Genomic DNA, 17339 nt, shown 5'->3' with positions numbered 1-17339 from the left:
TCAAACCATGTTTTCTGATATATGGGTACTCCTATACATAAGACTATTATTTATTTAGTTTTTCCAGATATGGTTTCTCTGTATAGCTTTGGATGTCTTGTAGACCAGGCTGGCCTGAAACTCAGAGATCTGCCTGTCCCTGGGATTAAAGGCATGCACCACTAAACTTAAAATACATAAATTTTAAAGAGAACCCTGCTAACATTTATAGGCTGACCTGTACTCTACTAAGATACATGTGACATGGTGTATCTGGTAATAAGATCTAGTTAAATCTTATTAGGATTTTATATATATGATATATAGTGTATAAAAATTTATTTAACTTCATAAAAACAAAAACCCAAAGAGGACAAATAGTCTTCTGTGGGATATTTTTGCTATTTATTTTGTAGGAAATATTTTAAGTATCAATGATATAGTATGACTTTATAACTTAGGACACCTACCAAAATTTTACCAGATCAGGAGATCAGAGTATGCATAGTGGCAATTTAAAATGGATGTGACTAATTAGCTGGCAACCTGATAAAAACACAGCAGGCTGCCCTAAAAGCAGGAAGAGTTTAGAAAGCAGTTTTTCCTGATGGGGTTTTCGCTGTGCACCTCACCTGCTCTGGAAGTAGTTTGCTAGCTCTGATGCTTCATGGTTCAGACTCCTCAGGTGCACGATTAAATTTCCAGAGTTGGTGAACATGGCGCCACATGTTTTGCACTCGTAAATCCGAGGCTTGCGGATAATGTGCCGGGAAACCCTCATGTGGTGTTTATACTCCCCGAAGGAAGTGAAAGTGGCACTACATATCTGGCACCGGAAACAGCGTTTACCTTCATGCTTTAGGCGATGCATCTTTAGCGAGTAAGCCCTGGTAAACTTTTTTCCACAGCAGTCACACTGAAATGGTTTAATTCCTATAAAACAAAACAGCAAAATACCATCTGAAAAATAATAGACTAGGAGGTCATAAAATCACACATTTCTGAATAACAATTTTATAACAATTAATTAAGAAAAAAATGCCAATTAAAAACAGACTCCATATTATTTCACAGGTGGTCCAGAATATTTGAAGTCACTACTGCTTTAAAAAGGGACAAGATAGGGACGAGGCAATGAGGTAATTAATATATATTGAATATATATATTTTCTGAAGGTTCTTCTAAATGATGTACTTTCCAGACTTCAAAACCTAATTATCCTAATTAGCTTTAACTGTCGGCATGACAAAAGCCTAGAATCATATCAGAATGGAGACTCAACTCTGAGATCAGATTAGCCCACACCTGTTAGGGATTGTCTGGGCTGTGAACTGGTGTAGGAAGTCCAGCCCACTACAGGCAGTATACCACTCTCCAGAGCAGGCGGTTCTGGGCAACATGAGAAAAGTTGGTAAGCAGGAGCCTGTGAGTGACCCAGCAAGCAGCATTCCTCCATGGTCTTCATGTCAGTCTGTGCTCACATTTCCCTAAATAATGGACTGTGACCTGGACGATGAAATAAACCCATTCCTCGCTAAATATTATCACAGCAGTGGAGAGGAAACTAGAACATCACTTATGTCATTTGTCTGGGGAACTGGGATAAACTTTAGAGCCTGTGCACACTAGGCAAGGGTCCTTCCACTGAATCAAATTTCTAGAGAGGTTTACACTCAAAGTGTAACCATCACCTGTCTGTGATGGTTAGTGTTGTCAATTTAACAAAATGTAGAATAACCTGGAAGATGGGCCTCTGGGTTTATCTTTATTAAAGTTATCTGATGTGGGAAGATTACATTAATTGCCCGTGGGATCTTTCCCTCAGCAGGAATTTTGGACTATATCAGCAAGAGGGCAAGAATACTACCATGCATGCATTATTCACTGCTCTCCGCTCTTGACTGGATTGATATGGCTGATCCTTTCAGGTTTCTGCGCCTATGACTTCCTTGCCATGATGGATTTATTGTGACTGGAAATTGTGAGCCAAACAAACACTTTTTCCTTTAAGCTACTAATTTCTGGATATTTTACTACAGCAACAGAAAAACTAAAATGCTATTTTAGACGGAAATGTATGTATGTAACACTCATGATGGGCTCATTAAATGATAATTAGCTTGAGTATTTAATATTATTAGATATTAATAAGGGAGTTATAAAGATATTAACAGTTTCATTATAATAACTATCACAATTTGGGAGGAAGGAGGCTAACACTGGGGAACACAAGCCAACCTGTGGACTTGAGGAGATGGCAGGGGGTGGCAGCGGGAGGAACGAGATGCAGCTGACAGCAGCAGTCGCCCTCTCAGCCTTCAGGTCGCTGACATATCCATCTAACATATTTTTTCCTATCCAGAAAATACTACAAAGATGACTAACCAAAAGCAGATACTGATAGAATTAAAACAAATTATGAAATCCTTTAAGCAGGTTTTTAAATTTGATAAAAATTTCAAACTTACAGATAAATTCGAAGAATTACCTATGTATAATTTTTACTCTATTTGCACTTGTGAAACATATACCTAATATATCCAGTATCTGTTAACTTATACATTTACCATACACAACTGCCTCTAAGTTTTAATCAGAATACTAGATATCTGTGGTAAAATATTCTAGTTTCCCAACATTTTAAAAAGAGACCATAATCAGCCAATTTGGTCTCATCTGACCTTTCAGGGCTGCACATGCATCTCCCTAATCCCATTCAGCCTCGACTTCTTTTTCCCACTCCCTAAACTCCTTTCCCTTGCTTATATGGAATGGAGTCCATTATACAGTCCAGGCTGGCCTCAAATTCTAAATCTTCCTGCCTCAGTCCAGTTGTGGGATTAAAGGCATGTGTCACTATGCCTGGCACAAAGTCTTTACTTTCTATTTTAATCAGGATTGCAAAGTAAACTGTTTGGCACAAACCCATTATACCACACATGGAAGGAAAGATTACCTGAGTGGATAAGCATGTGCTGTTTTAGATTCTGAATACGGGTGAAGCGAACCCCACAGGTTGGACATTGAAAAGGTCTGTCTGGACCATTTGGACTTGGTCGTTCTGTACTGCTGGTAGAAGGAGCAATGTAGAGTTGATAGGGATACTGAACATTTTCCAATCTAAAAAAATAAATCAAAGAAGGCAATGAGGCTCTGATGTTTAAGTTGAATACACATTTTTGTAGCCCAACTCTTAAATGAACAAAGGATGAAACAACAAAGACTTTTAAAAACAGATTTTTATTTAGAAAAATTTATAAAGCAATGTGATTGTCCAGAATGTCAGCATCTTTTAGTGTGGACATAAAACACAATATCATAAGCTGTTTTACTTTACCCTTCAATCTCTTGAATTCTCTCCTTTCTTCTAGTGTTTTAAATTAGACCCTTATCATTTCCCCTTTAAAATCTTGCAACAACCGTATTCGTTAGAATAAAATTTCAACCCCTGCAAGTGTCCAATACTACTCATATATGAACTTTATCCTTCCAGTCTAATTTCTGGTCACACTCACTACGCCTCAAAATACACTTTATACTAAATAATTCCTCTAGTGTGCTTATATGCTGTGTTTTCACCTACTGAACTTCTACTGTGAACCTACTTTCTTTGCTTAGGTTGTATCTACTCATTTTATAATCACCTCCTCTTCCTGCAAGCCTGAATTGGTCTATTGCTTAAGTAGGTAACTTCCTATAGATAGTGGCAAACCCCCAGCAGATTACCCTATCTACCTTCAACCTCTTTACTTCCCTGAAAACTCATGGAGCTCAAGAGAAAAGGCTATTTATTTCATTTCTATACTTCTATGACTTAGCAAAGTATTTAATAAAGAACAGAGAACTTAATTACTATTTAAAAAATTAAATTGAGGAATAAGGGTACTTATGCTTATTTATGCTTTTACTAATTTATTCAAGTGATTTTGGTTCATAATCTTTCAGGGTTATCTACTCAAAAATAACATCTTTGTTTTTTGACTCTTTCATGTTTTCAGCAAGTACAGGTGTTAAGACTATTCTGCACTCTGAGTAGCAATTCTTCTAGTGGAATTTATATTCAGTAGTGAGAGACAAACAATAAATTGGGAAAAAGAGCAGAGAGGGAGAGTAGAGAATTAAATTAGGAAGACCCCACAGTAACTGAGCGCTGGTTTCGGTTGGTAGACAGTGAAGGCCTCCTCAACAACTGACAGCAAGTCAGTGATCTGAAGGTCAGAGTCAGAGGGGGCTGGAGAAAGCTCAGCTGTGAAGAGAACTGGATGTTCTTCCAAGACCTGGGTTTGAGTCCCAGCATCCACACAGTACCTCACAACCATATGAAACTCCAGTTCCAGGGGATCTAATGCCTTCTAATAGCTTCTGCCGGCACCAGGGAGAGATGTGGTACATGGTACATAAACACATATGCAGGCTAAACACCCATACACATTAAATTATAAAAGAAAATTTAGGAGTTAAAAGAGTGAGTAGAGATGAGGGGAGAAAACATCTTAAGCAAAGATTATGAAACAGAAAGGCCCAAAAAGGAACAAATATGGATGGAGCACTTTAAGGACTATGAGAGTTTAGTAGAACAAAAAGTAATGAATTTAGATTCTGTTTGTTTGTTATTTGAGACGGGGTTTCTCTGTATAATTCTGCTGTCCTGGAACTCACTCTTTAGATCAGGATATCCACCTGCCTCTGCCTCTCAACTGCTGGAATTAAAGGTGTGTGCCAGCACTGCCTGGCAGGAATTTAGATTTCAAGTAAAAACTATAATGATCTGGTAGTACATGGAGAATGGACTTAAGAAGTGGAAGAAAAAAAATCAGGGGCCAATTATTTCCAAACTACTAGAGCAGTAAGGAGAAAGATGGCAGTGATGTAAACCAGCATAGTAGTAGTGCAGGGAAAAGTGAACTAGGGGTTCTGAATACAGAATTGAAAAAACATAAGGATTAGATTCAGGGTGATCAAGTGAGAAATGATGAAGCAAAAAGCATAATGTAGAGCTTAGAGGCTGAATGAAGACCCTGGAAACCACGTATGGCATCTAGAACTATACTGGGCAAACGAGAGCAGTCATTCCGTATAAGGTCAGGAGACTAGGCAGTCTTGGAAACGTACAAAATTGTAATTTAAGTTTCAATCAATTTCTTACACAAGTTTGAATTGAGAGCTATTAACACAGTCTTCATAAGGAAAGGACACACTTCTATGTTGGCACTAACCTGTCATCGTCATCTGCATGAGCATTGGTGCTAGAAGTGCTCTGAAGTGTAGGCAGTCCTTCAGTGACTCCTTCATCTACGGAGCCTGAAAAAAGAATTTTTAAAAGGGACAGCTGTTAATGTTTGGTGCAAATAATCCAAGCTGTTAACTGCAAGTCACATATCCAATCCTCTAATTTACCTAGTGCTCACATCTTATTAAATGTAGTAATGTTTTACACACACACACACACACACACACACACACAACTTGTTTTGTTGAGACAGGGTTTCTCTGTGTAGCCTTGGCTGTCCTGGAACTCACTCTGTAGACCAGACTAGTCCTGAACTCAGAGATCCACCTGCCTTCTCCCAAGTACTAGGATTAAAATTGTGTGCCGCCATCACCACCTGGCTATAAACCACATGGTTATATTTTATTTTTGATTAAAAGTAAACCACACAGGTTCAGCAGGATGATTTAATAAATGTAGCTTCAATATTTAAAATTCTCAGGTAAATTTCTTTCATAGGAACCATGGGAAATAAGCAGAACAATTTAAATGCATACTGAAATCCACATAAAATTAAATGTTACTGATACTTATTTTAAAAAGCATTGTTGGTTTGTATCTTTTAAGAGTTACTTTATTGTTGCAATTTTTACAGACAATTTAAAGGTCAAGGGTTGGGTCTGAGAGATGGCTCTGTAGTTAAGATCACTCACTGGCTATTCTTCCAGAAGACCTGGGTTCAATTCCCAATACTCACATGGTGGCCCTAACTCCAGTTTAGCGTTGTCTAGTTATAAACTTGAATTATGCATTCATACTTATTTGTATACTGTATATATTCTTGCTGCTTCTTCATATACTGTAGGCATATTCATATTGTTATATTTGTTTTCACGGTTACAGAATACTTATTACCTATTCCCTCATGAGGGAAGTGTAGGATTTTTCTATGGACTGCTGCTGAGAATGCTCTTACAGAAGTAACAATGCACATGTGCAAAATTCAAATTCCTACTCTATTGGATTGGCAATTATGTACTTCCCACTGCTTGTACTGCCTGGTTATCTTAGTCATTTCTTATACCTTGGGCTGGGGATGTAGCTTGTTGGTAAATCAAATGCCTAGCATGCTGAAAGCCCTGGTTCTGTTCCTTAGCAACTCCTTCCAGCTCCTTTTAACAAAAACCTTCACAACTTTCCACATAACACAAGGATGGCCGACAGCCTGAACTCCCTTTCCTGCTTTCCTTCTACAGCAAATTTTCTGGTATTTTGTTTGGTTAGGCCTGCAGATATTACTGCTCTGTTGTGTAACTAATGCTGATTTATATTTCTTCATGCATTTTGCCTCTTTGTTCTTAAATATGAGACTTACTTAAAAAAAAAAAAACAAAACTGCCCATCTGAAAACATCTTCACGTTAGTGTTTGAGTTGGTAGTAGGTAGTGGCACAGACTTGTACCCAAGCCCTGAGAAGGTGAAGGCAGGAGCATCACAACTTTTCATCTTTTGGATACTTGACCCTTCTGTATCCTGGGCTGCCCTTGACTTATATTTCTCCCTGTACCTTCTGAGTACTGGGATTACAGAGTAGGCCACCATGCCTGGTTTTCTGTAGCACTGGCAACTAAACTTGTCTGCTAGGCAAGCACTCTACAATTGGGCTACACGCTGAGCCTTCATTTTCCCTATTGAACTCTCTGTATGTAACAATCTAGAATGAAAGTTACTTTTCTTTGGACAACATCCCACAGGGTTCTGATGTTCTCTCCCTTATATATTTTGCCCACACCCTACCTTCTCTAATATAGTCTCTATTTTTCCTGTCTCTTTAACAAAATATTAAAATGAGTTTTTGACTTTAGTTTTTTTTTTTTTTTTTTTTGCTAAACCCAATCTGCTGCCAAATATTCACTGAGATTTTGTTTTTAGCTAGAATTTTTCTTCTAAATTTGCTGTTACTTCTTTGTGTATAATTTACTGCTCTCCAATCACTGTTCGAACTTGTTAACTGTGTTGAGTAAGTATATTTGTTAGAAACTATTCAATTGCTTTCTGGTCCCTTCTACTCCAGGTTTTTGTCATCTTTTCCTTGTCAGTGTGTCTCTGTTGCCTTGTTTCCTTCTTACCCCTTTTGTTTGTGGCCTTGTTTTCTGTCTTTTAAAATCATTTATAAGAGACCAATTTACTGGGGTTGAAGTAAATCTCTCTCCCAAAGGTTTATGCTTGCTTCTCCATGTGACTTGTGATTACTTGGCTTGTCCACTTGTTGTATAACCAAGATGTATGTGCAAATGATCTAGTGGGTGATCACTTTTCAGGAAGTGCCCCACCTTCCTCTTGGATATACATGTAAATTCGTGTGTAGGCCAGAGGCAGACACCTCACTCCTCCTTTAATGCATTCTATTATATACTGAACTCACTTGAAACTAGAACATACCAATTTAACTAGTGTAGCTAGCCAACTTGCTCTGGAGGTGTTGAGGGGAGAGTGTCCTGTCTTCTAAGCAATTACATATATGTCTTGATGCTTGGATAGTTTTATGTGGGTGCTGTTATCTGAACTCTGGCAAATGCTTTACTGAGTTCCCTTTCTTTTTAGTCTGTCCACTGCCAAAAATGACTGTTACATAGTCTGGATTTCAAGGACAAGCAGCAGGTTTAGTTCTAGTGACCCAATCTTCTAAAGTGACCAACCTCTCTAAGACTGAAAAACCTTCGCTTGCTTGTATAGACATCTGGTTCCTGGGGGTTGGAGAGATGGCTCAGTGGTTAAGAGCACTGACTACTCTTCCAGAGGTCCTGAGTTCAATTCCCAGCAACCACATGGTGGCTCACAACCATCTGATGCCCTCTTCTGGTGTCTGAAGACAGCTACAGTGTACTCAATATACATAAAAAAAAATCTAGTTTCTGTCCCCTTCCCTCTGTTGGGAAAGTCCTCCACACTCACGCCCCCACGGGGAGTCCATTACTAGTTGTGCTTTTTTTAATGAGGCCCTTTCAGTGTGGGTCTGTTTGCCACAGGGATCTCATCTGGCTCCTCCTGGTCTTAAATTCCTTAAGTAGCAAAGGTTAGCCTTTAACTTGTGAGCCTCCTGCCTCCACCTCTTAAGTGCTGGAAGTATAGGCATGTTGTTTTTATGCCCAACTGAAAAATTTACTAATTTTTAACTCTTAACAGCAACAGAGACACACTGACAAGGAAAAGATGACAAAAACCTGGAGTAGAAGGGACCAGAAAGCAATTGAATAGTTTCTAACAAATATACTTACTCGACACAGTTAACAAGTTCGAACAGTGATTGGAGAGCAGTAAATTATACACAGAGAATCTCACTTAATCTCTCATGGAGAACGGGAAAAAAAGGCACAGCAGAAAGGACACAGGAGGAATTTCTAGAGAACTAGAAAAACTTCTAGAGAAAGCTTTAAAAACAACTTCTTCCAGAAAAGAACAATAGGCATGCTGTCTAACTTGATGTTTCTCACTACTTCCTCAAGGATCAAAACTCAAATGCTAAAGCCTTAAAGTGGAGCTGCTTCAACTTCCCATTTCAGAACAACAATAGCCTAATGTACAGTTTCTATACACAATGGAGGTGTGGTGTGCATACAGCAAGAGAGGTTCTGTCTTGGCAGACACAGGCTTTCATGATTCTTGTACAGCAGTTTCTTATGTCCAGGTATTCTTTTATGATCAACAGTAGGTTATTTGGAAGACTGCTGCTGAGAGTTAAAAATGAGAAGCCACAAAAGAACAGACATAATATGCAATCACTGATAGTGGGATGCTAACCCCAGAGGCTCGGACTGCCCCAGAAACAACTCACAGACTGTGTGAAGTTCAAGAAAAAAAGAAAAGAAAAGAAAACAAAACAAAAAGTCATGCTCAATCCTTACACACCAAGAAAACATTGACTAATTCCGGGTTACACCCTGTTTTACATGTACTTTTTGCTCATTGTAACTAGTAAGACCTTAATGCAGAGTATCAAACCTTAAAAAAAAGAAAAAAAAAAAAAAAAAGCCAAGCACTGACACAATTGTATTTGTATACATTTATTCAAAAAATGTTTAAAATTTTTTTCTTTTATCTTTGTTTTTTAAAATAAAGTAAAAAAAAAACTAATATTACATAAAAAAAATAAAAATATTGAAGCAGGGAAAAAAAAAAAAAAAGAGAAGCCATTTGGGTCACTGTGACAAAATCCTAGAGTAGATACTACAACACAGAAAGCAAAGTCAGAGATCACATGAAGAATAGTAGCCAAGAAACAGACCTGTGATGCTCAAGCAGGTACTAGAGGCAGAGTCCAAAGCTTTTGAGTTCTGGACATCAGCACTTCTAACTGGCTATATTCCTACCAGTTGGGATTTCTTGGCAATAGGCCTCTTAGGAACTATGAAGTATATTACTCTTGGTTGGTGGTAAGGTTCACAGTAATGGTCTTAATAGCAGGTGGTTCTGTATGAATGCGTTTGAGGCTAGACTGGTCTAAAAAGTGAGTTCTACAGTGACCCTGTCTCAAAAACCAAATTCCCCCACCCCTCAACCAAACTAAAAGGAGAGAGAGGGAGAGGGGGGAGAGGGAGAGGGAGGGAGAGGGAGGGAGGGAGGAGGAGGAGGAGGAAGAAGAAGAAGGAAGAAAGAAGGAGGGAGGAGGGAGGAGGAGGAGGAGGAGAAGAAGAAGGGCGAATTAAATAGAAACATTTCCATTTGTCTTGGCAAGAACTGGAAAAGCCCCTGACCATAAGTGAAGATGGCATTGATGTTTATAGGCAGAAACTTGCAAAACAAAGGCAAAACCAGGTATGATAAGGGCAGGCTTTGCTTCATTAGATAGGTTACACTCCTAGGAGGGGGTGGCATCTTGGTTTCTAGAATGTCAATAGCTTATTTAAAAAGCTGGTCAAGGTGCTGGAGAGATGGCTCAGCTGTTAAGATTTGCTTCCTGCTCTTCCAGAGAACCTGAGTTCAGTTACCAACATCCATGCTGGATCACAACAGCCTGTAATTATAGGTCTAAATGTGATGCTCTTCAGGTCTGTACAGACACATGCATACATGATACATACAACACATATAGAGTAAAAACTACTTCTGAAATAACAAAGGCTACTTCAACACAATAAAATCACTTATATCTTGGTCATTAAATCCATAATTCAACAGATAGTAAACATGCAAAAAATAATTTATTCTTATGTATAGCTATCAAGTGTAAAATGAAACACTTCAAAACTCCATCTATATTGTGAAAGTTTTAGAATATGTATGAAAATATTATTTATATAACTATGAACAAAAAATAAATTTCATAAAATTTCTCCTGATAGTTTTTTTCCACCAATCACAAACAAGTAATTATATAAACTAGAATCTAAATAAGATGACTTAACAGCAAGCTATACAAATTATTTATTGGCAATGTTTCTTATATTATTAAATTATAATTTTGATACAATTTCTGGGTTGGAGGTATAGCATTCAGTGGTAGAGTCAAATCTGCAAAAGGCCCTGGGTTCCACTTCCCTCTTAGAAACCAGTGACCACAGCTGAGAATCTTGGACAGACTCTCCTACGCTTGAGACAGTAAAATTGATTTTTGGCCACAATTAGGTTGATTTGGTAAGATCTGGCTTTTAAAATCAACCCACCCTCTTGACATAAATACTGGCTTAAAATATAACTTCTATTGCATCAAGAACTCATCAGACATAGCAAATAAAAAAAAGGGGGGGTCATAAGCTCCTTCACTTATAGCCCATAAAGTGGTATTCGCCTGGCACATCCCTACATGGACACTACAACTCATCTGTGTATCAAGGACAGGGCAGGCACCTCCTCCCTGATTGCCCTAGGGCTTTAGCCTGGTTTGGTTCTCCCCACAGTTGAGAGCCTATCTGACTGCCCATCCACCTGGTCCCATTTAAACCATCCAGTTCTAATTGTGCCTTTTCACCTTACAGTGGACTCAACTCTGTGTTTCTACATTCAAGTCTCTAGACTGTGGAAGTAGAATGTTTCCTATGGCTGTTTTGGTTTCTTATTTTATCAGTATGGACTCTAAGTCCATTTCAATCAGTCTACTTCTGAGACTTCTTGAACTCTGTTGTAGCCTATTATAATCATTCTGTAAGTCACACACACACACATATACATATGCATACATACATGTACTGTGTACTTTGTGATGAGAGGCAATATTAATTCTTAAACTGAAATGAGAACATGGATTCACCTTATGTTAGCAGTGTAGGTAAGGTTATCTGGCAAACTGTTACAGTGAAGCTGCTGTATCCTGTGACATTATTGTTATTTGATAAATTCAGAGGACTTTAGAACAGTGTGTTAAGGACCAGAGGGCTGAAGATCTAGTGGTAGAAAACTTTTGTGTTTGCAAATCCCTACATTCACTGCCTACTGTTAAAATGAGCAAAGGAAAAAAAGAAAACCAAGCAGCTTTAACTCTCAGGACCAGACCAGATCCTCTCAGGAGTAGGCCTAGTGCCCTTAGCTAGCCCATAGTATTTTTAGACATAACTTCACAAGGTATCGACATCAGAGTTACTCTGTGATTCTTATTAAATGCAAGAACGAGGAGAAAAAGTGTACCTTGAAGCAGAACAAGGTGACTCTACAGTCACAGAAATATCTATATCCTTCTCCTTTCTTAGCCAGTAAGTCATGTACACTGTAGACTCATTTTAGTCTGCACTTCTAGAAGATATTTATTGAGTTCAGTCATAAAATTATGCTTGCTTCCTGGTATCCACAGCACTAAGCAAACTCTGCTTCCTGAAACACTCCCTAAAATCACTTACCTCAGGCTTAAATCCTCTGCTGTTACATATGTACCATCTTACCAAACACCCAAACTCTAAAAGTGTTGTGGTGTGATCTCCCTTGTTGCAAAGGACCAATGAATCACTGCAGCTGGTCTTTGGTGATAGAACTCCAACAGAAAGAGTCTAAGAGATTCTCTAGCTGCCATGCATTTGCTCTTTGAGAATACAGAAGACTGAAAACCCTTTTGGGGATGCAAACTGCCCTTGCCTGGAAGATAAATTATAAATAAATGGTGGAACATGTATCCTTATATGTTGGAGTGTCTTTTGGGTATATACCCAGAAGTGGTATAGCTGGATCCTCAGGTAGTACTTTGTCCAATTTTCCGCCAGACTGATTTCCAGAGTGGTTGTACCAGCTTGCAATACTACCAACAGTGGAGGAGTGTTCCTCTTATTCCACATCCTTGCCAGCATCTGCTGTAAGCCAAGGTTTTGATCTTAGCCATTCTGGCTTGTGTGAGGTAGAATCTCAGGGTTGTCTTGATTTGCATTTCCCTGATGATTAAGGATGTTGAACAATTCTTTAGGTGCTTCTCAGCCATTTGATATTCCTCAGTTGAGAATTCTGTTTAGCTCTGGACCCCATTTTTTAACAGGATTATTTGATTCTCTAGAGTCTAACTTCTTGAGTTCTTTGTATATATTAGATACTAGCCCTCTATCAGATGTAGGACTGGTAAAGATCTTTTCCCAATCTGTTGGTTGTCATTATGTCCTCTTGACAGCGTCCTTTGTTTTACAGAAGCTTTGCAATTTTATGAAGTCCCATTTGTCGATTCTTGATCTTAGAGCATGAGCCACTGGTGTTCTGTTCAGGAAAATTTTTCCTGTGCTTATGTGTTCTCAGTTCTTCCCCACTTTCTGTTCTATTCTATTAATTTCAGTGTACCTGGTTTTATGTGGAGATCTTTGATCCAGTTGGACTTGAACTTTGTACTTGGAGGTAAGAATGGATTGATTTGCATTCTGCATGCTGACTGTCAGTTGAACCAGAAACATTTGTTGAAGAGGCTGTCTTTATTGCAATGAATGTTTTTAGTTCCTTTGCCAAAGATCAAGTGACCATAGGTGTATGGTTTCATTTCTGGGTCTTCAGTTCTATTCCACTGATCTACCTGCCTGTTTCTGTACTAATACCATGCAATTTTTAATCACTATTACTCTATAATACAGCTTGAGGTCAGGGATGGTGATTGACCCAGAAGTTCTTTTATAGTTTTCATTATCCTGGGTTTTTTTGTTATTCCAAATTGCTCTAACTCTATAAAGAACTGAGTTTGAATTTTGATAGGGATTGCATTGAATCTATAGATTACTTTTGGCAAGATGGCCATTTTTAACTGTATTAATCCTGCCAATCCATGAGCATGGGAGATCATTTCATCTTCTGCCTTTATATGTTACTTGACTTTTCCCCCTTATTGCTTTTAATATTCTTTGTTTTGTACATTTGTTTTGACTATTATCTGTCTGGAGAAATTTCTTTTCTGGTCCAATCTATTTGGAGTTCTGTAGGCTTCTTGTATGTTCATGGTCATTTCTTTAGGTTAGGGAAATTTTCTTCTATAATTTTGTTGAAGATATTTACTGGGCCTTTTAGTTAGGAATTTTTGCTCTCTTCTACACCTAGTAATCTTAGGTTTGGTCTTCTCATTGTGTCTTGCATTTCCTGGATGTTTTGTGTTTAGGAGCTTTTTGCATTTTCTCTGAAGATTGTGTCAATGTTTTCTATGGTATCTTCTGCACCTGAGATGTTCTGTCTCTTGTATTCTGTTGGTGATGCTTGCATCTATGGCTCCTGATCTCTTTTCTAGGTTTTCTGTTTCCAGGATTGTCTCTCTTTGTGATTTCTTTATTGTTTCTATTTCCGTTTTTTAGATTCTGTATGGTTTTGTTCAATTCCTTCACCTGTTTGGTTGTGTTGTCCTGTAGCTCTTTGAGTGATTTTTGTATTTTCTCTTTATTTCTGTTGCTTAGGTTCTTGCACTTGCCTCTTGTCATCTTGTTATCTGTGACCCTACTTGATCTTGTTGCTGAAGGCAGGATGTGGGTCCCAAAGGCAGCGGGATGGCCCTATCTCTGGGAGCAGATGGAGATGGGAAGGATCTGGTTCCAGACAGCACTGTGATTCCTGCACCCTGCAAATTCCTAGCAGTCCCTCTCTAGATAGTCAGTGGAGAGAAAGTTGGGTCTCATCTGTGGGCTCAGGAGCAAGAGTGATCCTGGGTGCTCAGCTCTCTGCAGGCAGGCTGTGAGTCCCCTAGGAAGCATTCTTAATCCTGAACTACCTCTCCAGCCCCAGCCTTATCTTTCTGGATAATAAGATAATGGTATTTTTCTTTAGATTTATTATTAATTATTGCTCCGATTTATCCCATGTGCAAGGTATTAAGATTTTATAAGCTTTTACTAAGTAAATTGGCAAAAATGGGAACAAAAATTCACTTGAGTGACTATATTAGGTATCAAGTTTATCAGGCAGTAAAATGACAAGCTATCACTTTGGTATCTTCTTTAAGGAATTTAAGTAAAATAAAATGTTTGTAGAAATGCTCTTCTGAAATACAGAGAACAAAGTACCAAAAATAGAACATTTATCGAGTACCTCAACATCTGAGGAATTTACTTTTTTGTTCATTATAAATTTATTTTAATGTAGAAATCTGTAGATGAGTAATTAGTACACTTGATATGAAGGCAAAAAAAAATCCACTTCAAGTATTGAGATATTCAGATCAGATATTCCTATATTCATGCTATAGAATCCACAATTGTGCAGGTAAAAACTTTTACATAACTTAAAAGCTTTGCCTATTTTATATTCGTAAGTTCTCTATATAACCATATTTAGTAAGATTGTAAGGCAAAATATTAACTAAGAAAATATACTTGGAAGTAAAAAATGAAAATTTCAGTGTAGTTTAAGATATTTAGTTAAATATTTTGATTTCTAAATTTTCAAATATTATTTAGAAGGCACTAAGACAGTTTTAAGACTAAAAACTCAAAATAGCTATGATCTGTGCACATTAAATTATTTATTAGTTATATTAATTCAAATTTCTAAAAAATTTTGAGTCAAACTTAAGTATATAAAACTGTTCCCCAAAAGCTGATGTCCTACCTTAGTGATTAAAGATAAGACCTTATTTGCAAATGGGATCTTTGTAGATATATTCAGTTAAAATGTCATTATATAAGACTAGGTGAGGTCCTGTATGGCCATGACTGTTATCTTCATAAGGACAGATTTAGGGACAGATCTGGACACACAAAGAATGTCATGTTAAGATAGAATAATAATAAACTTGTAATGTATAGAAATGTAAATGATGGTTGGCAACTGTCAGAACTTGAAGAAAGGAAGGATTCCTCCTACCCGCAAACCTTTAAAGGGAACAAAGATCTTTTGGCACCTTAATTTGGAGTTTTTTCCTTCTAAACTGTGAGAAAATAAATTTGAACTGCTTTAAATTACCAAGTTTGTGGTACTTTGTTGTAGCAGCCCTGGAAACTCAACAGTGAGTTAAAACACAAGAAATTAACAAAGCTACTATGTTCTTGGTCTTTTAACCTTTAGAAAGATCTTTACTTTTTTTTTTTTTTAAGTCACTTCCCACCCATAAATATAGGAATCTTTCAAGGGTTTTGGTTCTCACACAGTTTTGTAAAGTCCTAAATAGGTAAACATCACCAATCCCACCTTTTGATTTGTGGCCTGACATTGCTTGGTCAGATTCAAGCAAAATCTACATATAAATGGTCTTGCTGATTACATTTAAAATGAGGCTCCTACCTTCTCTCACCAATATTCATATTGCAGTTACTGTATTTAGACAAAAAAATTCTATCCATTTTATAATTATCAAATTTTATGCCTTTAAGAAAGAAAAAAATAACAGCACAGATTATCAACTGTAAGACAATTCAGACGATATGCTATGAAGTGAAATCTTGTTACTCAGAAACTGTGAATACAATAGAAACAGTTATTTTATCCTGAGTATTTAAATCCCTTTTTCTCACTGCACATAGTCCATATTACTAAGTTGTACTGGTTTATTATTTATGAAATATTATAATTAAAAAAGTTTTAGTCTCTTGCTCTAACAGGTTTTTGAGCCATATCTCTTGCATACCAATACCAAAAGCAAACTAATTCTCCTCAAGTATCTGCACACTTTAAAACTCTTTAAGACAGGCTTTTTAAGATTAGCCTATATCTATGGTAGGTAATGCAAGCATAGTTCACTATGTTTTATCCACTAAGTTTTATTATTGTTGGTGTTATTTTTGAGATATGGTCTTACTATGTATCTCACACTCAGAGATCCATCTACCTGCACCGGCCTTCCTGGTACTGGAGTTAGGGCACATGGTACTAAACCTAGCACCACTCTGCCTGATTCTGTTCAAAGCACTCATGTACTCAACAAATAATCATTTTCTCAGATTCTCTGTGGCTAAGAAAGATCATGTGGTATAGACCAACACGAGTTTTTAAAGAGCCTCTGGGAAACCTTAATAGTGCATTTCTGATTATAAGCACTATCCTTTTCTAGAACCTAAATCTCAAGATGAAGTGAACCTTTTTTTAATCACAAAGCAAATAAGCCTACAGATAAACTGATAAATATGGGAAATTATATACAAGGAGCCTAAAACACTGATTACATTGTAGATCCACATTACCAATTCTAGACTTCCTGTTCATGTAATTAAAAATAAGATCCTGCTTGAAGGGATCTATCACCTGCAGTTGAATGGAACTAGTGTTCAAGGGTCTCCACAATTTGTTCTTACCAGCTCCTTTAGACTTCCTGTTTTTTTTTTTTTTTTTTTGTATATGACTTTGCACTAGATTAATTATCACTATAACAATACTTTTAACTTGTATGGCTCGGGATCTTTACTAGTTTTTTGTAGTAACTTATTGACATATTTGCTTCTCTATTTGGGGAGTATCCTCTTTGTTATAAGAACAACAGAATGCCTTCTCCTTACACAGCACTGTATTATAAGAACAGTATCTTCGCTTTACATAGAATGTTTGGCACACTGTTTAAGTTTTCAATACATATTTTTGTTTTTGTTTTACATTTATATATTAATTTTGAGAGAGGGAGAAAAAGCCTGTAAGACCTCTCTCTCTCTTTTTAATCAGAGAGGTTCTAGGGCTCAAACTTAGGTTCTCAGACATGTCAGCAAATACCCTTACCCATTTAACAAAGAACAAACAAGTAAGTTCCCCCCCATCCCCCAGGATCTAATACAGTTCAGACCTTGAGTATGT

General features: G+C 37.4%; 1 protein-coding gene across 2 annotated transcripts in view; it reads right to left on the bottom strand.

Moving 5' to 3' along the window:
- ZBTB44 (zinc finger and BTB domain containing 44) overlaps window positions 1-17339 on the bottom strand; it is a 46583-nt gene that overhangs the window by 7699 nt on the left and 21545 nt on the right. The window contains exons 3-5 of one of the 2 annotated variants that reach the window (XM_080930233.1): window positions 5197-5281; window positions 2937-3100; window positions 612-912 (exon numbers count right to left, since the gene is read on the bottom strand). In XM_080930233.1, coding sequence (XP_080786359.1) covers window positions 612-912; window positions 2937-3100; window positions 5197-5281 — 550 coding nt within the window. The remainder of the gene's footprint in view (window positions 1-611; window positions 913-2936; window positions 3101-5196; window positions 5282-17339) is intronic. The other variant, XM_080930234.1, reaches the window with a different exon arrangement.

Source organism: Micromys minutus (assembly GCF_963924665.1).
Source record: "Micromys minutus genome assembly, chromosome: 16".
NCBI classification, from domain to species: domain Eukaryota; kingdom Metazoa; phylum Chordata; class Mammalia; order Rodentia; family Muridae; genus Micromys; species Micromys minutus.
Note: the sequence above shows the minus strand (reverse complement) of the source record. Positions and strands in the feature narration are given on the sequence as shown.